Below are 24,906 nucleotides of genomic sequence, written 5' to 3' on the forward strand. Positions count from 1 at the left end.
CATTATGGGGTATTGTGTGTAGATTGATGAGATAAAAAAAGGCTGTTATGTAACAAAATGTGGAAAAAGTCAAGGGGTCTGAATACTTTCCAAATGCACTGTAGATGTGTTTGAAACCATAAGCACAAACCTTGCATTTTGTGTAACGTCAGTCAAGGAAGCATCATGCAATATATATTGTCACTCTCCCCTTACCAAGACCAATGCCAAATAAGGCACGCTGTCACCTGCTTTTATAGTAAGCCTTGATGTGGTACTGTACCTCCCAGCACATCTAGAAGTACCCTCCCTTAAGATGATATAGAGGCACTTTCTGAAGGTGCCTCTACATCACAATTGAAATGGTAGAGTTGAACCGCTAGGGGGAAAAAGAGCTAGATTTACTACTAAAAGACCAACATTTATCACTTTTGCAACGAACTGTCAAAATGAAGAGCAGAATTGACGTGTTTCACTATAACTAAGCATAAAACATCTGGTTTTTGTATTACATTTTTTTATTTTTACCAATGTTAAATTTACATCTTTGCCCAGTATACATAAATAATTGCGAACATCACACTGCAGTGTATGCTCACATGGTTTATTGGTGACAGTCTCTTTTTACCATTTACTGAACTTTTGATATCCATCCCTAGCTCAAAGACGTGTGGATATGTCATATTTTCCTAGATTCTGAACATCACCATGAACCAGCCAAGTAGTCAGCAAAGGGAGCCGGTGGACGTGACCTTTGCGGTGCGTGGGGCCATAGGCTACCTGAAGGGGTCAGAGGTCAGCAACCACCTGAGGCTGCTCAACATGGTGGAATTCAGCTACTACCTGGGCTTCCCCGTGCTGCAGATCGCCGAGCGTGAGTCTATTATCATTGTCTAATGGATTGGGATTTTATGCCAAACGCCACTCCTGAAGTTCACTTGGGGAAAAATACATATATTCTAATCAAATGTATTCTATTAGCCAATCTGCTTCACCTTCTATACACCTATTTTAACCTCAATAGAGAGTATTTTCAGGTTGTCTGTACTTGTCTGGTTTCCCTCTGTTCTTTCCCAATAGCTTTCCACTACCCGGAGTTGAACACCACCCAGTTGCTTCGCTCGTCTTGGGTTAGAACAGGTATGCTTCCCCTTGTCAACAACTCTGACATTAGGTCAGCGTTTTCCAAACTCAGTCCTGGGGACCTCAAGGGGTGCATGTTTTGGTTGTTGGAATTATTTGTTCATTATTTGAATCTGCTGTGGGCAAAAACCAAAACGTGCACCTCTTGTGGTCCCAAGGACTGAGTTTGGGAAACGCTCCTTTAAATATTCCATCCAATCTAAATCTCAACTGCAGCAAGAGGATGGATTGAAAGACATACACATGTAGGGCCTATGTTCTGGCTGTGTGATAGGCTATGTGTTGGTTCTGTATTTCCTGTCCTGTGAGTGATATCATAACTCTCTGTTTCCTGTCCTTGACCAGTGTTGCTGGGTGTGCTGGATCAGGGGGTGGACGAGCGGACCTTCCAGGCCAAGATGGAACGTCGTGTGGCCCTGCTGCTAGGAGAAGTGCTGGGGGCGGCCAGGCGCACCAAGAGGGCCACCAGCGTGGCTAACCACAGTGTTCAGGTAACCGCATCGGAGCGACTATACCCATCAAATTCTAATTTGGACCTTGAAGCCAGTTCCACTGCTTTTTTCAATGTTCCCTTTACACCTGGGACACCAGGTAAGTGCAATTCATTATCAGGTAGAACAGATAACCAGCAGTACTCCGGACCTCATAGGGTAAGTTTTGAATACCCCTGCACTATACTATACACGGGTAGATGTGTGTGTACAGTTAGGTAACACCTTTTTTTCTAAAAGTGTACTGCTACTCAGAGACATTTATACAGAATAAGTCATGAACACACACACATACCACACACACACACACAATGCATTACATTTGAGAACTCAAATTACAGTTATCTCGTGTTGTGCTTTACCATAACTCTAAGTACAGCAAGTACAGCTCTCCCCCTGTGGTAATAGCCCCTAGTCTAGGCTGCCCTAGGTACTGTGTTACTGAAGAGAGTAAGTCTGGGTCGTGTGTGATCTGACACAGAAATACAACCTGTGTTCCCTCAGCCAGCCTCTAATCCACATCCAGTCCCCAAGTTTATTAGAGTGGAATGATGAACAGTGTGTGGCCCCACCTGAACCACCCCCTTCCAAAACACACACACACACACACACACACACACACACACACACACACACACACACACACACACACCTCCTGGGTTTATAATAACTCCAGCTGCCAGGCAGAGAGAGAATTAATAATTGATCTGCTATTAGCGACTGGTGCACACAGCAGTCGAGTAACGGGTCTTGAAAGAAAGACAATTTGACTTGGTGGTTGGTCTTTGAGTGGCTGGCGCTGTGATGAATACTGTAGGTGGAGTTGCCATGGATACTCTGGCCTATCCTGTCCCCTGAATGTTGTTAAGAGAGAGGGGAGTAGAGTAGAGCAGGTGCTGTGGAGCTCCACAAAAGGCCGAGCTTGATTAGTAAAGCAGTGGTGCTCTGGGTAGAAAAGACTACAAGCCCTTGATAATGAGTCTCACTGTTCCGATTCATAGAGAGCTCACCACAAGGAATAATATCCACTGAATTAGTAGGAAGGAAGCTTTTACCAGTTGATGTGACTAACACCGTATAGTCCACTCTGTTTGCAACCACATGCACCAATACCCTTCTACAGATTATTGTTATGTTATTATTGGGTAATGGGGAAAGAAAAGTAGAGGCAGAATAGAAACCACATTTAAACCACTGGAAGCTAGTACCAGGCATTGTCGCTGCAGAGCTACACGTTGTATTGCGTTACAATTTATTGTGTTACTAAGTGGGATTAAAATGTATTTAATTGTACTTTTTTGGTCGACAATTTACAAACAATACTCTAATGTCGAAGAGGAAGAAAAAGGCAAATATAGTAGTTTAGAAAAAGTATTCAGCTCCCTGAGTCAATACATTTTAGAAACACCTTTTGGCATCGGTTACAGCTGTGGGTCTTCATGGGTAAGTCTATAAGAGCTGTGCACACCTGGATTGTGCCATATTTGCCCATTATTCTTCTGAAAAAAAGGTCAGCCAAACACAAGGCTTTGCATTCAGGACAAAAAGTGTATTCCTTTGCTGTGTTTTTATGTCTCTGGGTGGTTTAATACATAATCCACAGCAGAATGAATAACTTCACCATGCTTAAAGATGTATTCATTGTCTGATTTGTTATTGTAACCCATCTACCAATCACTGCCCTTTTCTTATGAGGCTTTCGAAAAGCTCACTGATCTTTGTTATTTGAATCTGTCTTTAAAATTCAATAGTTGACGGAGGGACCATACAGATGTTACATGTATGGGGTTAGTCATTCAAAAATCACACATCTTCCTCCCTTCAGATTGTGAGTACGACCAGGCTGGTGGGAGCGGAACACCCCCTGGAGATGGTGTACTTTGTGGAGGGTCCCAGCGGGGAGCGGCAGCCTGCAATCACTACAGCCAACCTGCTGAACCGTCTTGACGTGCAGAGGGCAGCCATCATACTGGGATACAGAGTGGAGGGCATCCTGGCTACACGTAAGTTCCAGGCCACAGACTGGTCCCAGATCGCTTTATGCTGTCTTGCCAACTCCTATGGTCTTGACGATAGAGTATCTATCTAATCTAATCTATCTATCTAATATATCTAATATATCTAATATATCTATCTAATATATCTAATCTAATCTATTTTTATCTATCTATCTATTTCATCTATCTAATCTATCTATATATTTTATCTGTCTATCTATCTTATCTATTTTATCTATCCTATATATCTATCTATCTATTTTATCTATCATATCTATTTTATCTATCCTATCTAATCTATCTATCTAATCTATTTTATCTATCATATCTATCTATTTTATCTATCTAATCTATTTTATCTATCGATCTTATCTATTTAATCTATCCTATCTATCTATTTTATCTATCTATCTATTTTATCTATCTATTTTATCTATCCTATCTATCTATTTTATCTATCTATCTATTTTATCTATCCTATCTATCTATTTTATCTATCCTATCTATTGTATCTATCTATCTTATCTATCTATTTTATCCATCTATTTTATCTATCTATCTCTATCTATCTATTGTATCTATCTATTGTATCTATCCTATCTATTTTATCTCTTTTTTATCTATCTATTTTATCTATCCTATCTATTTTATCTATCTATTTTATCTATCCTATCTATCTATCTATCTATCTATTTGATCTATCCTATCTATTGTATCTATTGTATCTATCTATCTATCTATTTTATCCATCTATTTTATCTATTTGATCTATTCTATCTATTTGATCTATCCTATCTATTTGATCTATCTATTTTATCTATCCTATCTATTTTATCTATCTATTTTATCTATCCTATCTATTTTATCTATCTATTTTATCTATCCTATCTATCTATCTATCTATCTATTTGATCTATCCTATCTATTGTATCTATTGTATCTATCTATCTATCTATTTTATCCATCTATTTTATCTATTTGATCTATTCTATCTATTTGATCTATCCTATCTATTTTATCTATCTATTTTATCTATCCTATCTATTTTATCTACCTATTTTATCTATCTATTTTATCTATTTTATCTATCTATTTGATCTATTCTATCTATCGTATCTATCTATTTGATCTATCCTATCTATTTTATCTATCTATTTTATCTATCCTATCTATTTATCTATCCTATTTTATCTATCTATTTTATCTATTTTATCTATCCTATCTATTTTATCTATCTATTTGATCTATTTTATCTATTTGATCTATTTTATCTATCCTATCTATCTATCATATCTATTTTATCTATCTAATCTATCTATCTAATCTATTTTATCTATCATATCTATCTATTTTATCGATCTAATCTATTTTATCTATCTATCTAATCTATTTTATCTATCGATTTTATCTATCTAATCTATTTTATCTATCTTATCTATCCTATCTATCTATCATATCTATCCTATCTATCTATCATATCTATTTTATCTATCTATCTAATCTATTTTATCTATCATATCTATCTATTTTATCGATCTTATCTATTTTATCTATCTATCTATTTTATCTATCTATCTATCTATATATCTATCTATCTATCTATTTTATCTATCCTATCTATCTATTTTATCTATCTATCTATTTTATCTATCCTATCTATCTATCTATTTTATCTATCCTATCTATCTATTTGATCTATCCTATCTATTATATCTATCCTATTTTATCTATTTTATCTATCCTATCTATTTTATCTATCTATTTTATCTATCCTATCTATTTATCTATCCTATTTTATCTATCTATTTTATCTATCTATTTTATCAATCTATTCTATCTATCTATCTATTTTATCTATCCTATTTTATCTATCTATTTGATCTATTTTATCTATCTATCTATTTGATCTATCCTATCTATTTTATCTATCCTATTTTATATATCCTATCTATTTATCTATCCTATTTTATCTATCTATTTTATCTATCTATCTATTTTATCTATTTGATCTACCTATTTGATCTATCTATTTGATCTATCTATCTATTTTATCTATCCTATTTTATCTATTTTATCTATCCTATCTATTTTATCTATCTATTTTATCTATCCTATCTATTTATCTATCCTATTTTATCTATCTTTTTTATCTATCTATTTTATCTATCCTATCTATTTTATCTATCTATTTGATCTATCCTATCTATTCTATCTATCTTATCTATCTATTTGATCTATCTATCTATCTTATCTATCTATTTTATCTATCTATTTTATCTATCTATTTTATCCATCTATTTTATCTATCTATTTGATCTATTCTATCTATCTATCGTATCTATCTATTTGATCTATCCTATCTATTTTATCCATCTATTTTATCTATCTATTTGATCTATTCTATCTATCTATTTGATCTATCCTATCTATTATATCTATCCTATTTTATCTATTTTATCTATCCTATCTATTTTATCTATCTATTTTATCTATCCTATCTATTTATCTATCCTATTTTATCTATCTATTTTATCTATCTATTTTATCAATCTATTCTATCTATCTATCTATTTTATCTATCCTATTTTATCTATCTATTTGATCTATTTTATCTATCTATCTATTTGATCTATCCTATCTATTTTATCCATCTATTTTATCTATCTATTTGATCTATTCTATCTATCTATTTGATCTATCCTATCTATTATATCTATCCTATTTTATCTATTTTATCTATCCTATCTATTTTATCTATCTATTTTATCTATCCTATCTATTTATCTATCCTATTTTATCTATCTATTTTATCTATCTATTTTATCAATCTATTCTATCTATCTATCTATTTTATCTATCCTATTTTATCTATCTATTTGATCTATTTTATCTATCTATCTATTTGATCTATCCTATCTATTTTATCTATCCTATTTTATATATCCTATCTATTTATCTATCCTATTTTATCTATCTATTTTATCTATCTATCTATTTTATCTATTTGATCTACCTATTTGATCTATCTATTTGATCTATCTATCTATTTTATCTATCCTATTTTATCTATTTTATCTATCCTATCTATTTTATCTATCTATTTTATCTATCCTATCTATTTATCTATCCTATTTTATCTATCTTTTTTATCTATCTATTTTATCTATCCTATCTATTTTATCTATCTATTTGATCTATCCTATCTATTCTATCTATCTTATCTATCTATTTGATATATCTATCTATCTTATCTATCTATTTTATCTATCTATTTGATCTATCCTATCTATTCTATCTATCTTATCTATCTATTTGATCTATCTATCTATCTTATCTATCTATTTTATCTATCTATTTTATCTATCTATTTTATCTATCTATTTTATCCATCTATTTTATCTATCTATTTGATCTATTCTATCTATCTATCGTATCTATCTATTTGATCTATCCTATCTATTTTATCTATCTATTTTATCTATCTATTTTATCTATTTTATCTATTTATCTATCCTATTTTATCTATCTATTTTATCTATCCTATCTATTTTATATATCCTATTTTATCTATCTATTTTATCTATCCTATTTTATCTATCCTATTTTATCTATCTATCTATCTTATCTATCTATTTGATCTATCTATTTTATCTATCCTATTTTATCTATCCTATTTTATCTATCCTATTTTATATATCCTATTTTATATATCTATTTTATCTATCCTATCTATTTATCTATCCTATTTTATCTATCCTATTTTATCTATCTATCTATCTTATCTATCTATTTGATCTATCTATTTTATCTCTCTATCTTATCTATTTTATCTATCTATTTTATCTATCCTATTTTATCTATCTTATCTATCTATTTTATCTATTCTATTTTATCTATCTATTTTATCTATCTATCTATCTTATCTATCTATTTGATCTATCTATTTTATCTCTCTATCTTATCTATTTTATCTATCTATTTTATCTATCCTATTTTATCTATCTATTTTATCTATCCTATTTTATCTATCTATTTTATCTATCCTATCGATTTTATCCATCCTGTCTTTGTTCAGGCACATATCCATGCACCAGTGCATTCATTGACACAGAACGTGTTCATTAAGCTTTTGGAGCTCCTGATCATAGTAAAGTGAATCTGCACAGTAAAAAAGGATAAAAAGAGAATACTAATGAATTGCTTTCTCAGTATATGTTGACATGTATTTATAGCAGCGTCTCAACTAATGACTTTATCCTATAGACTGTGTCAAATGTCTATCAACCTCATTATATACCCATGTTCGGGATGAAAGCCTAACACACGGTCAGAGCACCTCAGGGGACTTATGTCCCTGCTGTAAGACTCATCTTACGGCAGGCAAGGGTTCTCCCAAGGGGTACGACAAGCCTTAATTAATCCTAATGAAGTCCCTTGGTTACAGCAGGGGAACCGACAGCCTAAAGATGTTGTGCGTGGAACACAGTGTGTACCATGCAGTGCATCTACTCTAGCTGTTTAGAAATTAACTTGGTGTGCTAGTTTGGTTTTCTGATGGGGATATATAAACACAGACAGATGCGCACACACACACACACACACACACACACACACACACACACACACACACACACACACACACACACACACACACACACACACACACACACACACACACACACACACACACACACACACGCAGGCAGGCAGGCAGTCATATGCATATAATTACACATACATGATGTACACACACTCTATAATATTCTATATCATGTTACGTGTTAAGTATGTCTCTATGGCCCTGTAGCTGTGGAGAAGGTGGCGGGCTACCCTCCCACGGACACGGAGAACACCAGCGTGTGGATCATTGTCGGCGTGGTGGTGCCGCTAGGTGTGGCCGTCGTCATCATCTCCATCCTGTACTGGAAGTTGTGTCGCACCGACAAGCTGGAGTTCCAGCCCGACGCCATGACCACTGTCCAGCAGAGACAGAAGGTGATCAAAAACCTGATAGAAATAAAGAGACTGAAGGTGAGGGGGGAGGAGGAGGGACGATGTGCCAAGGAGCATGATCCTAGAGTTTATTCACCTCTTTTAACCTGCTGTCATGTCTGGGTGTGTTGGGTCTTACATGTTTATGTTGCCTGTCTCTTTGTCCATAACCACGGTCTTAAATGGCCCTACTCTACACGGCTATCCTGTCTCTCTGATGGATCAGTCTGTCTGGTCTGACTGTGTAGTTATTAGGGGTTATCCAGTCTCTCTGATGGATCAGTTTGTCTGGTCTGTCTGTGTAGTTATTAGGGGTTATCCTGTCTCTCTGATGGATCAGTCTGTCTGGTCTGACTGTGTAGTTATTAGGGGTTATCCTGTCTCTCTGATGGATCAGTCTGTCTGGTCTGTCTGTGTAGTTATTAGGGGTTATCCTGTCTCTCTGATGGATCAGTATGTTTGGTCTGTCTGTGTAGTTATTAGGAGTTATCCTGTCTCTGATGGATCAATCTGTCTGGTCTGTCTGTGTAGTTATTATGGGTTATCCTGTCTCTGATGGATCAGTATGTCTGGTCTGTCTGTGTAGTTAATAGGGGTTATCCTGTCTCTCTGATGGATCAGTCTGTCTGGTCTGTCTGTAGTTATTAGGGGTTATCCTGTCTCTCTGATGGATCAGTCTGTCTGGTCTGTCTGTGTAGTTATTAGATATATGAACATAGATATGTCTTTTAGATATAACACAAGCAGTGGAGACACAGAGGAGTCGACGGCTGATAACCCCTTCACTCTCTATGCTGTGTGTGAAGGTAGAGGGGGACAAATAGCTGTCAGTATCATAGATAACTAAAAGTACAATGTACTATGCACAGAGATGCTGCAGATGGATATATACAGTGGGGATGGATATATACAGTGGGGATAACAAGTATTTGATACACTGCCGATTTTGCAGCTTTTCCTACTTACAAAGCATGTAGAGGTCTGTAATTTTTATCATAGGCACACTTCAACTGTGAGAGACGGAATCCTAAACAAAAATCCAGAAAATCACATTGTATGATTTTTAAGTAATTCATTTGCATTTTATTGCATGACATAAGTATTTGATCACCTACCAAGCAGTAAGTATTCCGGCTCTCACAGACCTGTTAGTTTTTCTTTAAGAAGCCCTCCTGCTCTCCACTCATTACCTGTATTAACTGCACCTTGTTTGAACTCGTTACCTGTATAAAAGACACCTGTCCACACACTCAATCAAACAGACTCCAACCTCTGCACAATGGCCAAGACCAGACAGCTGTGTAAGGACATCAGGGATAAAATTGTAGACCTGCACAAGGCTGGGATGGGCTACAGGACAATAGGCAAGTAGCTTGGAGAGAAGGCAACAACTGTTGGCGCAATTATTAGAAAATGGATGAAGTTCAAGATGACGGTCAATCACCCTCGGTCTGGGGCTCCATGCAAGATCTCACCTCGTGGGGCATCAATGATCATGAGGAAGGTGAGGGATCAGCCCAAAACTACACAGCAGGACCTGGTCAATGACCTGAAGAGAGCTGGGACCACAGTCTCAAAGAAAACTATTAGTAACACACTACGCTGTCATGGATTGAAATCCTGCAGCGCACGCAAGGTCCCCCTGCTCAAGCCAGCACATGTCCAGGCCCATCTGAAGTTTGCCAATGACCATCTGGATGATCCAGAGGAGGAATGGGAGAAGGTCATGTGGTCTGATGAGACAAAAATAGAGCTTTTTGTTCTAAACTTGTTTGGAGGAAGAAGAAGGATGAGTACAACCCCAAGAACACTATCCCAACTGTGAAATGGAGGTGGAAACATCATTCTTTGGGGATGCTTTTCTGCAAAGGGGACAGGACGACTGCACAGTATTGAGGGGAGGATGGATGGGGCCATATATCGCGAGATCTTGGCCAACAACATCCTTCCCTCAGTAAGAGCATTGAAGATGGGTCGTGGCTGGGTCTTCCAGCATGACAACTACCCGACACACAGCCAGGGCAACTAAGGAGTGGCTCCGTAAGAAGCATCTCAAGGTCCTGGAGTGGCCTAGCCAGTCTCCAGACCTGAACCCAATAGAAAATCTTTGGAGGGAGCTGAAAGTCCGTATTGCCCAGCGACAGCCCCGAAACCTGAAGGATCTGGAGAAGGTCTGTATGGAGGAGTGGGCCAAAATCCCTGCTGCAGTGTGTGCAAACCTGGTCAAGAACTACAGGAAACGTATGATCTCTGTAATTGCAAACAAGGGGTTCTGTACCAAATATTAAGTTCTGCTTTTCTGATGTATCAAATACTTATGTCATGCAATAAAATGCAAATGAATTACTTAAAAATCATACAATGTGATTTTCTGGATTTTTGTTTTAGATTCCGTCTCTCACAGTTGAAGTGTACCTATGATAACAATTCCAAACCTCTACATGCTTTGTAAGTAGGAAACTGCCGATTTTGCAGGTTATCAAATACTAGTTCTCCCCACTGTATATATCCATCTGCAGCATCTCTGTGCGTAGTACATTGTACTTTTAGTTATCTCTGATACTGACAGCTATTTTTCCTCCTCCACCTTCACACACAGCATAGAGAGTGATGTGTTATCAGCCAGTCGACACCTCTCTGCTTGTGTTATACGGTTATCGCCCCTCTAAAGGACATATCCATATCTAGGTCTCTATATCTCCCTGGCAGTGCACTCCTCTAAACCACTTCTGTTTCTCCATGTCTGTATGAGACACTACTTCCTTGTTATTTTTTTATCTATTTAAAAAAACATTTTTTAACCTTTATTTAACTAGGCAAGTCAGAACAAATTCTTATTTTCAATGACGGCCTAGGAACAGTGGGTTAACTTCCTGTTCAGGGGCAGAACGATAGATTTGTACATTGTCAGCTCTGGATTTGAACTTGCAACCTTTCGGTTACTAGTCCAACACTCTAACCACTAGGCTACCCTGCCGCCCCATGATTGGAAGGCTAGTTCTCGCCATATAGGGTGGTTGTGGTAGTCTCAGGCTGGGTCTCTGGGGTGAATCCTACAACTTAAGTAGAATTGTTTTGGTGTCAATTGGAGACTAAGTGAAAATGTGACTTAAGTGGGAGTTTTGCCCTTGTGCTGATAGTACTACTACTCTATACTCCCATATAGTTTAGCCCATCTCCCTCCCCTGTTGTCCAGTGATCCAGTGTATTCATGGAAAGGATCACAGGCTCCCTATGTGGCAGCATCCCATGCATTAGAGAGGATCACAAGCTCCCTATGTGGCAGGCAAGCCCGACAGTAATTGGCTCTCACTGCTGTAAGGCACAGCGGCTGTGTTCTTGCCCATGGCTGCCCCTGCTGTACTGCAGCTCTACACAGCTCTGCAAGATCCCCCTGGCTGACAGTAACACACTCACACACATGCGCACACTCACATATACGCATGCACGCGCTCACACAGACACCCTGCATAATACACACTCATTGCTATCCAGACAGTTAGGATCTGCTCTGCCTACTGCTGCTGCTGGGGGCTGTCTAATCTCTATCCTCACACATACACACACACACACACACACACACATTGATGATCAGACACATCTATCGTTCCCTACCTCTGCCCAACACCTCTATCATCCATCATCACATAACACATCCCCTCTTTCCACTTCTATTTCTCTTTCCTGTTTCTGTTCAGTCCACTCAATCATCGTTCAGGGGATCATCGTTAAGGGAATCACCGTTCAGGGAATCATCGTTCAGGGGATCATCGTTAAGGGAATTACCATTCAGGGAATCATCGTTCAGGGAATCAAGGTCTCCTCTTTCAATCAAGAGGCAAATAACCTTTAGTGAGGGGGAAGAGGATGAGGAAGAAGAAGAAGAGGAGGAGGAAGAGGAGGAAGAAGAAGAGGAGGAGGAGGAGGAAGATGAGAAAAAGGTGAAGGTACAAAGTAGAAGCAAGTAGTTTGTAGAAGACCCTGAAGAAAATGGGTTGTGTAGTGTGTAGTGGACTTGGATCCATTGGTTGTTGTGAGCAGAGGATGGTAGCATATTGTCCCTGTACTAAAGGGGCAATGAAGTCCCATGGTAGTGAACACCCAGAGACCTTGTCAACTCATCACATGTGTCGATCTCCATCTGCTCAGGGGCCAAAGCTTCCTCCTCCCAAGCCAAAACCAAAGCCCACGCAGAAAAGTGAGAGCTATGAGGAGGAAGAGAAAAAGGAGAAAGAGAAAACAGTGTTGAAAGGGAAGAAGGCAAAACAGAAGGTACAATGTACTGTATAAAGGAAGTAGTCCTCTCCTTATTAGACGTGTTGGCCTGTTTCCAGGCCTTAGAGAGCGTTTGGTCAGACACACAGAGATGGTAGCTAGTTTGGCGCAGTACTCATGTTTACATATAATAAAACAAAGTATTTTTTGAATACTTGGCTTCAATGTTTTTGATGCTTATCATCATAGTTTTTGTAGTCTCAGGCCATATATTGGATGGATACCATACTATCATGTACTGTATCAGTCTTTAGTAAGTACTGTAGTTCCCATTAGACTAGGCCAAGGTTTCAATATTTTTTTCTCTCTTTTGTTATCTCCCGACTTAGTGAATAGTGTGTGAGTAGAATCAGTAGCATAGTCTAGATCTGTGTGGGGTAGTGATGTTTTTACCTAGATATTCAGTTGGTGACTGTAAGACTGCTTACTGCTTACTGCTTAGCATGCCTGGTTTATCATACTGGAGAGATTTCCCTCTCAAAGACAAAAGCTTAGCGTAGCACCCTGTATTATATGCATATTCAACAGTGTTTAAGAAATATATAACCTTCAGCAGGGTTATCTTTTGATCAAGCCATCAATGTCTAGTGATTATTCGTGTCGCAGAAATGTTCGCTAACGTGTTAGCAATTAGCATGTTTGACATTTCAGTTGAAGTACTACTACTATCAGCTTTTTGATAAGAGGTTTAGCAAAAAACAATATGGCCCTGTATTATTGGCATACGGTCCCCAGTTATTGGCCACCATACTCTTTTGTTTTATTACAAGATATATCCATTTCATTGTGTTCAAAAAAGAGACACCAACCTCGTATCCGAAGTGTTTAACTAGATCCTAAGCTAACCTTCCAGTAAAAAAATACTTGCCTGTCAACATTTCATTGCGCAGCCCGCTGCGCCCTCCTGTAGACTCTTAAAAATGGTTCTTCACCCACATCTTCTTTAGTGTTATAACCAAATAATGTCTCATTATTGTGCCTTGCGAAAGTATTCGGCCCCCTTGAACTTTGCGACCTTTTGCCACATTTCAGGCTTCAAACATAAAGATATAAAACTGTATTTTTTTGTGAAGAATCAACAACAAGTGGGACACAATCATGAAATGGAACGACATTTATTGGATATTTCCAACTTTTTTAACAAATCAAAAACTGAAAAATTGGGCGTGCAAAATTATTCAGCCCCTTTACTTTCAGTGCATCAAACTCTCTCCATAAGTTCAGTGAGGATCTCTGAATGATCCAATGTTGACCTAAATGACTAATGATGATAAATACAATCCACCTGTGTGTAATCAAGTCTCCGTATAAATGCACCTGCACTGTGATAGTCTCAGAGGTCCGTTAAAAGCGCAGAGAGCATCATGAAGAACAAGGAACACACCAGGCAGGTCCGAGATACTGTTGTGAAGATCTGTTGCCGGATTTGGATACAAAAAGATTTCCCAAGCTTTAAACATCCCAAGGAGCACTGTGCAAGCGATAATATTGAAATGGAAGGAGTATCAGACCACTGCAAATCTACCAAGACCTGGCCGTCCCTCTAAACTTTCAGCTCATACAAGGAGAAGACTGATCAGAGATGCAGCCAAGAGGCCCATGATCACTCTGGATGAACTGCAGAGATCTACAGCTGAGGTGGGAGACTCTGTCCATAGGACAACAATCAGTCGTATATTGCACAAATCTGTCCTTTATGAAAGAGTGGCAAGAAGAAAGCAATTTCTTAAAGATATCCATAAAAAGTGTTGTTTAAAGTTTGCCACAAGCCACCTGGGAGACACACCAAACATGTGGAAGAAGGTGCTCTGGTCAGATGAAACCAAAATTGAACTTTTTGGCAACAATGCAAAACGTTATGTTTGGCGTAAAAGCAACACAGCTCATCACCCTGAACACACCATCCCCACTGTCAAACATGGTGGTGGCAGCATCATGGTTTGGGCCTGCTTTTCTTCAGCAGGGACAGGGAAGATGGTTAAAATTGATGGGAAGATGGATGGAGCCAAATACAGGACCATTCTGGAAGAAAACCTGATGGAGTCTGCAAAAGACCTGAGACTGGGACGGAGATTTGTCTTCCAACAAGACAATGATCCAAAACATAAAGCAAAATCTACAATGGAATGGTTCAAAAATAAACATATCCAGGTGTTAGAATGGCCAAGTCAAAGTCCAGACCTGAATCCAATCGAGAATCTGTGGAAGGAACTGAAAACTGCTGTTCACAAATGCTCTCCATCCAACCTCACTGAGCTCGAGCTGTTTTGCAAGGAGGAATGGGAAATAATTTCAGTCTCTCGATGTGCAAAACTGATAGAGACATACCCCAAGCGACTTACAGCTGTAATCGCAGCAAAAGGTGGCGCTACAAAGTATTAACTTAAGGGGGCTGAATAATTTTGCACGCCCAATTTTTCAGTTTTTGATTTGTTAAAAAAGTTTGAAATATCCAATAAATGTCGTTCCACTTCATGATTGTGTCCCACTTGTTGTTGATTCTTCACAAAAAAAATACAGTTTTATATCTTTATGTTTGAAGCCTGAAAGGTCGCAAAGTTCAAGGGGGCCGAATACTTTCGCAAGGCACTGTATATGTATATATATATATATATATATATATGGGCCTGCTATATATATATATATATATATATATATATATATATATATATATATATATATATATATATATACACATTCTCCAACAGCTAGAGAGTGTCTGAAATTAGAAGGTGTCCGACGTTGAGGGGATATTAGCTATTAACATGCAGAATAGAGAGTGATGGGGAGGAGAGAGGCAGAGCAGCACACAGCTTCCCAGTGGTAAACGCACATTGAGCAAGCCTCTCGTGAAGCCATCCATGTTTCACTCCATCAGAGCAGGACATTTTAGAGAAAGTGGTGTGATCCACCAGAAGAATCAATTCCCGTATGTCGATTTAATGTAGGCTGTCGAGGGTTATAGTGTGGGATGGTGGCAGTGTCAACCAGTCTCCTCTTTTTCATTCAATATTCTATAAGGAATCCCTGTGACTTGACTGATTTCTTAACACCAGAAACCCACTTACTGCACTAACTTAACACAGCTCAGGTCTCTCTGTCTACTCCTGTGTTGCGAGACAGCCCGTGAGGCTTTAGACTCCAGTGCATGAACCCCTTGAGGATAGCAGAGAGAGAGACAGTCCTGTGTTTACCCCACTTTACTATCCCTCTGCTTTTAATTCATTCATGCCTGTTGTACTCTCTCTGTGCTCTCCCCATCACTCAGTCAGCCCCAGTCACTCACAATTCACTACCCCTCCATCTCTCTGTCGCTTCGCTCGCTCACTTCTCTCTCTCCTGGGGGGAAAGGCAGCCTGCCTGGCCTACTTCTGTCTGTCTGTCCTCCCTCCCACTGCGGTCGTATATCTGTCTGATGACATCGTCCTTCGACTCTGAAAGCTGCTGGCAAATCGATGACTGATTTGTTTTTATTCTCCCTCTCACCTCCACTCTCAATCTCTCCATTTTCCTTGTTATATATCCTCCTGCTCCTGTTCCTCTCTTCTCTCTTTTATCCCCCTCTCTCCCTCCGCCCTCTGTTTATCTCTTTCTATCTCCCTCCCTCCTCTGTCTCGCCATTCCTCCTCTGTGTGTCCTCTATCCTCCTCCTTGCCAGCTCCAGGCTCCCAGTGTGAAGGGCTTTGACTTTGCCAAGCTGCACCTGGGCCAGCACAGTAAGGATGACATCATGGTAATCCAGGAGGCCGGCGCCCCCGGCCCTCCCCTGCCCAACCTCAGCTCCAAGGAAGCTGCATCTGAGTACGGCGACGTCCCCACCCCTAAGTCAAAGGGGACCTCCGTCTCCTCCACCAAGGCCTCCCGCAGCGCACGCAGACGAGGAAGGTCAGTAGCCCCCACTGTGTGTGTGTGTGTGTGGCGTTGGCTGGCTGTGCAGCTCTGCCTCATTCACCTCAGCAGGGAGATTCCAGTAGACAGGTTTTGAAAGATTTTCCATTCACAAAAGCCCATCTTAATCTATTATTAATGCAGTACACTAGACATTGGATGTATTTTGTTCAAGGGGTTTCCTTCTATAGAAATGCCATATAGTCTATATTTTAGTGGGTAATGGTTTGATATATTGCGATTGTTTTTTCTACTTTTTGATGTATTGTTGCTGAGCTTTGTTTTGTGTTTTGGTTTCTACCTTGTGCACATTGAGCGTGGGAAATGCGCTTTACAAATGAAATATTACGATACATAATCCTGGTAGAAAATGTAAAAGCAGTGACATATACAGTGGGGAGAAGAAGTATTTGACACACTGCCAATTTTGCAGGTTTTCCTACTTACAAAGCATGTAGAGGTCTGAAATTCTTTATCATAGGTACACTTCAACTGTGAGAGACGGAATCTAAAACAAGAATCCAGAAAATCACATTGTATGATTTTTAAGTCATTCATTTGCATTTTATTGCATGACATAAGTATTTGATACATCAGAAAAGCAGAACTTAATATTTGGTACAGAAACCTTTGTTTGCAATTACAGAGATCATACGTTTCCTGTAGTTCTTGACCAGGTTTGCACACACTGCAGCAGGGATTTTGGCCCACTCCTCCATACAGACCTTCTCCAGATCCTTCAGGTTTCGGGGCTGTCGCTGGGCAATACGGACTTTCAGCTCCCTCCAAAGATTTTCTATTGGGTTCAGGACTGGAGACTGGCTAGGCCACTCCAGGACCTTGAGATGCTTCTTACGGAGCCACTCCTTAGTTGCCCTGGCTGTGTGTTTCGGGTTGTTGTCATGCTGGAAGACCCAGCCACGACCCATCTTCAATGCTCTTACTGAGGGAAGGAGGTTGTTGGCCAAGATCTCGCGATACATGGCCCCATCCATCCTCCCCTCAATACGGTGCAGTCGTCCTGTCCCCTTTGCAGAAAAGCATCAAAGAATGATGTTTCCACCTCCATGCTTCGAGTGGAGTTGAGACCAAAAAGCTCTATTTTTGTCTCATCAGACCACATGAACTTCTCCCATTCCTCCTCTGGATCATCCAGATGGTCATTGGCAAACTTCAGACGGGCCTGGACATGCGCTGGCTTGAGCAGGGGGACCTTGCGTGCGCTGCAGGATTTTAATCTATGACGGCGTAGTGTGTTACTAATGGTTTTCTTTGAGACTGTGGTCCCAGCTCTCTTCAGGTCATTGACCAGGTCCTGCCGTGTAGTTCTGGGCTGATCCCTCACCTTCCTCATGATCATTGATGCCCCACGAGGTGAGATCTTGCATGGAGCCCCAGACCGAGGGTGATTGACCGTCATCTTGAACTTCTTCCATTTTCTAATAATTGCGCCAACAGTTGTTGCCTTCTCTCCAAGCTACTTGCCTATTGTCCTGTAGCCCATCCCAGCCTTGCGCAGGTCTACAATTTCACCCTGATGTTCTTACACAGCTGTCTGGTCTTGGCCATTGTGCAGAGGTTGGAGTCTGTTTGATTGAGTGTGTGGACAGGTGTCTTTTATACAGATAACGAGTTCAAACAGGTGCAGTTAATACAGGTTATGAGTGGAGAACAGAAGGGATTCTTAAAGAAAAACTAACAGGTCTGTGAGAGCCGGAATTCTTACTGGTTGGTAGGTGATCAAATACTTATGTCATGCAATAAAATGCAAATGAATTACTTAAAAATCATACAATGTGATTTTCTGGATTTTTGTTTTAGATTCCGTCCCTCACAGTTGAAGTGTACCTATGATAAAAATTACAGACCTCTACATGGTTTGTAAGTAGGAAAACCTGCAAAATCGGCAGTGTATCAAATACTTGTTCTCCCCACTGTACTTCCTTTCTGACCTACTGTGGACAGCTCAGTTCATTTTCTGTCCCATGACCCACACAGCAGGGTTAGCAGTTTGTGTAGAGTAGCCTATCGCTGGCCTCCCCACTGCCGAACCGTCACAGCTAAATCAGTGGTGTCAATACGTGATGGTCTATTCTCGTCAGACGGGAGAATGGTCGCTCTGACTGAAAGATAATTTCTCCTCGCTAATTGCTTCAGCTAATAGCAGATCATTTAGGCTTGAATGCAGGAGTGGCAGTCAGCATTCTGAATCTGGTGATGTGTGTGATAGTTTGCTGTCACATTGTCACTAATGTAGGGGATTAGAGTGGTAATGATTGATATTGACATGTCCTTGACTCTGGAGAGCTGCTCTACCAAGTTAGGAACTTAATGATGCTGTCAATGGGAATAATCCTAGTGATAGATTATGACAAAAAAGCTTTTTTCTTTTGAGAAAAAGCCATTACAAACGAAAAGCACTGTTGAAAAGCACTGTTGTTTTCATTCTATATAGTATATAGAGCTTCGGAATTATGTATACGTGTTTATGTTTGTGTGTGTGCGTGCTCGCGTGTTTGTACGAACATGACAAGTTTGTGTGTGGCTTTCCGGGGATAGGATCTCTCCATCGGATGGGGACTCCATGGTGAGTGCTGGGTCCAGTGATCGTGAGAGGGAGTCAGCCGAGGAGAACCTGAGAGCTATCGCCACGCCAAACGACAGCAAGCAGGCCCGCAAGATCCCCATCAATGTTTTAAATGGCAAGTGTCCATGGCAACATAGAGAGAAGAGGAGGCGGGGCAGGGGAGCAGAGAGGGAGAGAGGAAAAACAAGGGAAATAGAGACTTGGAGGAAGAGAAACAAGCAACTGATAGACAGACCCGGAGTGAAGGAGGAACATAGAGGGACAGAGAGCAAGAGAAGGGGGAGAGACTGAGTTAGCGTGAAAGCGAGGCAGGTAGTATGTCTGACAGTCTGTTGAAAGACCTGTGTAGTACCACTCTGGCCTGGTTGCTGGGTGTGTACACTGTGCAGACAGAGACTGAGACAACGCCAGCCAGGCACAGACTGAACCTGACTCACCACAGAGGAATGGCTCCAGCAGTAAGACCTCAAAGCCCTTCCTCTTGCACGCTACAGTACTTACACACACACACTGACACACACACACACACACACACACACCACCTCTCAGGGCTGCTACTCAACATGCTAAACAGAGGCTCCTTCGCTTCTCTCCACAGTCTAAATAGGCTCGGCTGAGGCCAGGAGACAGGACGTTATCAGCACTGGAATTTCTTCTTCTAAATGACCCTCTGCTGTGGATGGTCAAAGACCTGACATAGCACTCAGAGTAGTGTATACACACCAGTGATGATGTAGTGCAGAGCGATGTCCGACTCCTCCAGTATTTGCTCTGGGTCTGCCGCTGACTTAGTCCCGTAGAAATGGTAGGGAGAGACTTTAGCCTATGTTTTAAACAGAATTACCTTGTCATCTGTTTAACTTGAATCTTTCTGTCCTTTGTTTTCCCGTGACTTCACTTTCTCTGTCTTGTCTGTTTTGGCTTTCAGGGAAGAATAGAATTGGTAAGAGTTTTGCTTTCTGTCAGTTCAACTTCTCTCGGTGTTGAAGTAGACATGAGGCTTTTGGGACCTGTAGCTGCTGTCTGTGCGACCGTGACGTGACGTCCGTTGTGTCGTGGTTGCTTTGTGTCGTGCTTCTCATCAATCACCACTATTCAGAAGTCAGATGGGTCGTCCCAGAGATGGGGAGCAATGAATGTTCTTGAACAACAGTAGTTTTAACGTTAGCTTTGCCATGAACTTTCCTTTCTCTTGTTGTAGCTCCCCCACCCAAAAAAAACCCCATTAGCTTACATTGGAATACATATATAAACATATCTTGATCATGTTAAAAGTAGTAATCCGATTGAATGCAGTTTCATGCCTGTGTAGTAAGTACACTGTTCAGTGAATCTATTTCAAAGGATCTGCCCCCTGGTGGTGAAAATAGTTGCATGACACCTGTAAGTTCTATCACAAACTTGCCTGGCTGTGATGTTGACCTTAGTCTTCCTCCCTGGTCCCCCTCAGGTCCTCCACCCATGAACGGCCATGATGAGCAGCTGTCGTCGGCCTCCATCTTCGAGCATGTGGACCGCATGTCCCGCTCGGCCGATGACAGCCGCCGCTTGTCCAATAAGATCCAGCTGATCGCCATGCAGCCCATGGCCTTCCCAGCCCGGCACCACGGTGCAACTGTCAACGGTATCAATGGTAGTGGGCAAGAAACACACAACATCTTCAACAAGGAGGTGAGACGCTGAACCTCTAGGACCCACTAACACCCTTCCTCAGACACATGTATGCAGGTTACAGTAATGAACAGTAGATTCTAATATGAGTTTCTTGATCCTCTCTAGTCTCCCCACTGTCTGGACATCCACAAGGGTTCTTCGGCTGTCCCCGTAGGAGAACCCTTTTTGGTTCCAGGTAGAACCCTTTTTTTGGTTCCATGGAACCAAAGAAGGGTTCTACCTGGAACCAAAAAAGGGTTCTACTTGGGACCAAAAACGGTTCATGGAACCCAAAAGGGTTCTACCTGGAACCAAAAAGGCTTATTCAAAGGGTTCTCCAATGGCAGGGGTGTCAAACACATTCCACGGAGGACCTAGACAACCAGGTGAGGGGTGTTCCTTACTAATTAGTGTACAAGGGAGGAACGAAAACCCACGGACACATGGCCCTGCTTGGAGTGAGTTTGACGCCCGTGTCCTACAGGGACAGCCGAAGAACCCTTTAAGCTTCCAGATAGTACCTTTTTCTCTGAAGAGTGTACAGACAAAAGAGATGTCATCCTCAGTCAGACTCACCTGTATAAATCAAGGTCAAATGAAGTGTGCAGTACGTATAGTAAAGCTGCATCTGGCCAAGTGAGTCACTGCAGTCATGTCTGGCTGTTGTTATTAAGACCCAGGTGGCGTTGAGGCACAAGTCTGAGATCGAGCACCACCGGAACAAGATCCGCCTGCGGGCCAAGAGGAAGGGTCACTATGACTTCCCTGCCATGGACGACCTGGTGGACAACGGTCTGACCACTGACCCCAAGGACCAGGACCGCATCTACCACAAGGCCCAGATGCAGATCGACAAGATCCTGGACCCCGACATCCACATGGCCTCGCTGTTCATGGAGCCTAAAAAGAGGTCAGTTATTTGGGGTTTGGGAGGGGTAGGGTGCACACAGTGAATGGTGTGCATGCGTGGTTGTGCAGTAAATGTACCTGAGGGAGCTGCTGTATGTTTCTCATTATAAAAGATACCACGATTCTGAACTTTTTCTCAAGAGAATGTCATCCAGCTGTTCTTCACTGATGACTGACAGAAAATTCATTTTTGGAGCTGTACGCCCCCCAGAAACATCTAGACTAATTTGCTTTGATCACTTTGAACTTGGGAGAAACTTCCGGTGTTTTTTGCAGTCACAATGAGGAGAAGTCTCCTACCGGTAGGAGAGTAGTTGAGACAGTGGAAAAGTAGAAGGGAGTTTTTTAAAATGCACCTTCAGTTTGCTAACATTTTAGGGAGAAAGATAAAGATGTCTCCCATTGAATAAAAAGCCCTCACGTTTGATGTCTATTCAGATTGCCGGGCCTCCATTCCATTCCAAACGACCAGTAGATAAGAGTCCAGGCCTAAACCCTTTGATTCTGTCCCTGCGTCGGGAATGGCTCCCTATTTCCTATATAGTGCTCTACTTTTGAGTGCAGCTTAACATTAACAGTAGTGCACTATATAAAGATTAGTGCCATTTTTAGACCAACTGGTGAAAAATAGTTAACTGTAGGGAATAGGGTGCCATTTCAGTGTGTTTGTGGGTGTTTGTTTGCCCTTCCATAACACTGTATGTGCTGCTACTCTGTATTGACATCTCTCTCTCTCTCAGTGGCAGGGGGAGGCGTTCTCCCAAGCAGAAGAAGAAGCACCAGCTGAACGGCAGCCTGACGGACGCAGACAAGGACCGCCTCATCTCCAACGACAGCGACGGCACCTACAGGAAATACCCTGGGGTCAACAACGTGGCCTATGTGGTGGGTATACCTGTGGAGCATGTTGTATATACACACACACACAATAGAAATCTCAGTCAGAGAGTAAAAGGTGCTTTTATGTTGTCAACGGAGAGGAATGTCTTCTTGATCGGGGTCCAGATGTAACGTACATAAAACATTTCTGTTCCTTTTGGCGTTGTTACAAAAATATAACAGAATCACATTTTTGTGATTTAAAAAAGTTAAATAACAATAATAATTTTTCATTTTATGTATATATATTTTTTCCATCTCCAAACTGATCTGAATGAATATTAGAGTCATGATGTGTATAATGGCTTTGGCTAATGACCATCTTTCTCCTCCCTTCTTTACATTAGTAATACATTAGTCAAATCTAGTCTCTTATTGTTCCCAGTCGGACCCTGACCAGGCCCCAGAGTCCGGGACCCCCTCCCCCAACGACGACGTCTTCCTGGGCCCCAACTCGCCCCCTCCGGGGCATGCCCCTCCTCCGCCCCCCTACATGCCCCCCCAGCCTTCCATCGAGGAGGCCCGGCAGCAGATGCACTCTCTGCTGGACGATGCCTTTGCCCTGGTCTCCCCCAACTCCCAGGGCAGCACGGCCGGCCTGACCCAAACTGGTGTCAACTCCAACCTCCCCAGCTCCAGCCCCCCACCCCGCGGTGGAACCCGCCCCTGGGGCTCGTCTTACCCAGCACTCAGCCCCTTCTCCTCGGTGAGTCTGTTTGGCCTCCCCCTCCACAGCTCTATTGATTCACTAACACCTCTGGGGACTACTGACAGCTCTCCTGCTTGGTCCTTGTCCTGCTACAGACGAGTGCAATTGACACCGAAGGGTGTCTCGTAAGTTCGAGGTTTTTGGGGGGGATTTCACCGGCTTTCGTAAGCGTGAGGTGCAGCAGTGCACCGTTTTCCTAATGTAATATGGATAACTGTTACATACGTCACGATTGACTCTTTTTCCTCCTTTACCTCGCCACTCTCAGGTTTTCACTGTCAGTTTGACTCTCCGCACAGACACACTGCATTTACAACATGTTCCGGTTGAATTAGATCTTCTTAGTTACTAATCAGTGAAGGAAGTCTCCGTCTGTCTCGCCCACCCAGCCCCCTGACCCCTGACCCCTGACCCCACTCAACTCCACCTTACTACAGCACGAGACCTTCATGCAGCTGCACACAACTACAGTACATTGCGCGAGCCATTAGTCTACAGTAATACTGTACATATGTTCCTAACAAACTCCTAAATCTTAGGACATGTGAGCTGCACAGCCCAACCATATGAGACGTAAGGCTGCTGGAGGTTTGGTATGGTTATTTACCATAAGGCGCAACAAAACACTACAGCACAGTCCTCTGTTTAACGTGCAATGCAGCAACCCGTTGACTGTGCTTAAAAAAAGAAAATGACCAGTTCGTAATTGCCCTCAAGGCGGTACCATGCTAATTAATTAAATGATAAGATACTGCATTGTGTTACGTGTGGTTATATGAGATTACTGCTATAGTGTGTGTTCCAATATACACTGATCATATTAGGAAGATTTACAATATAATATACATTCAAATGTGAGAAAGGAGCTGTTTATCATGAATTATATATATTAGGGAGTTTCCAGTCCAGATGTAACCTCTTCAAACAAATACCAGCACTATATGTATAATACAATAGTAGTGGATATGCCAGTGCTTTAAATGTACACTGCATTCCTTTCTTAAATATATAACCTTCTGCTGTTCAAAGTTGATTTTAGGGCATGTAAGGCAAGAGCAGACCTTAATACATTTGATAAGAGCAAATAAAGGTTAGTCTCTTCAGCTTTCTTTATGAACATTTTCTTTGACCTTTCCTATTTAGTTTTATAAAGTTCACTCCCAGTCATTTTAAATTCATACAGACGTCTTAGCAGAGTAATAGCTCTGTTGTCTAAAACCAGCCCAATAAAGACAGTTGGCTACCTCAGGTGTAGAGAGAACTCTAAATTCATCTGTGCTCTCATAAAAGCCATTCTCAGTGCTTGTTCTGGTTCAGTGCATTAATGTGCTCTGAAAGGTCACTTTTAGAGCAGGAAAACAACATCCAGCTGAAACAAGAGAATCCCATAGGCTATTTCTCCAT

At 40.9% G+C, this 24,906-nt stretch overlaps 1 protein-coding gene across 2 annotated transcripts in view; it reads left to right on the forward strand.

Moving 5' to 3' along the window:
- Positions 1-24,906, forward strand: part of si:ch211-1e14.1 (UPF0606 protein KIAA1549) — a 92,255-nt gene that overhangs the window by 51,441 nt on the left and 15,908 nt on the right. For both annotated transcript variants that reach the window (XM_020481035.2, XM_031822963.1), the window contains exons 7-17: positions 673-853; positions 1,060-1,119; positions 1,468-1,613; positions 3,439-3,616; positions 8,418-8,605; positions 16,536-16,762; positions 19,325-19,467; positions 20,803-21,023; positions 21,680-21,915; positions 22,655-22,799; positions 23,179-23,499. In XM_020481035.2, the coding sequence (XP_020336624.1) occupies positions 673-853; positions 1,060-1,119; positions 1,468-1,613; positions 3,439-3,616; positions 8,418-8,605; positions 16,536-16,762; positions 19,325-19,467; positions 20,803-21,023; positions 21,680-21,915; positions 22,655-22,799; positions 23,179-23,499 (2,046 nt within the window). The remainder of the gene's footprint in view (positions 1-672; positions 854-1,059; positions 1,120-1,467; positions 1,614-3,438; positions 3,617-8,417; positions 8,606-16,535; positions 16,763-19,324; positions 19,468-20,802; positions 21,024-21,679; positions 21,916-22,654; positions 22,800-23,178; positions 23,500-24,906) is intronic.

Source organism: Oncorhynchus kisutch, linkage group LG4 (genome assembly GCF_002021735.2).
Source record: "Oncorhynchus kisutch isolate 150728-3 linkage group LG4, Okis_V2, whole genome shotgun sequence".
In the NCBI taxonomy this organism is placed as follows: Eukaryota; Metazoa; Chordata; class Actinopteri; order Salmoniformes; family Salmonidae; genus Oncorhynchus; species Oncorhynchus kisutch.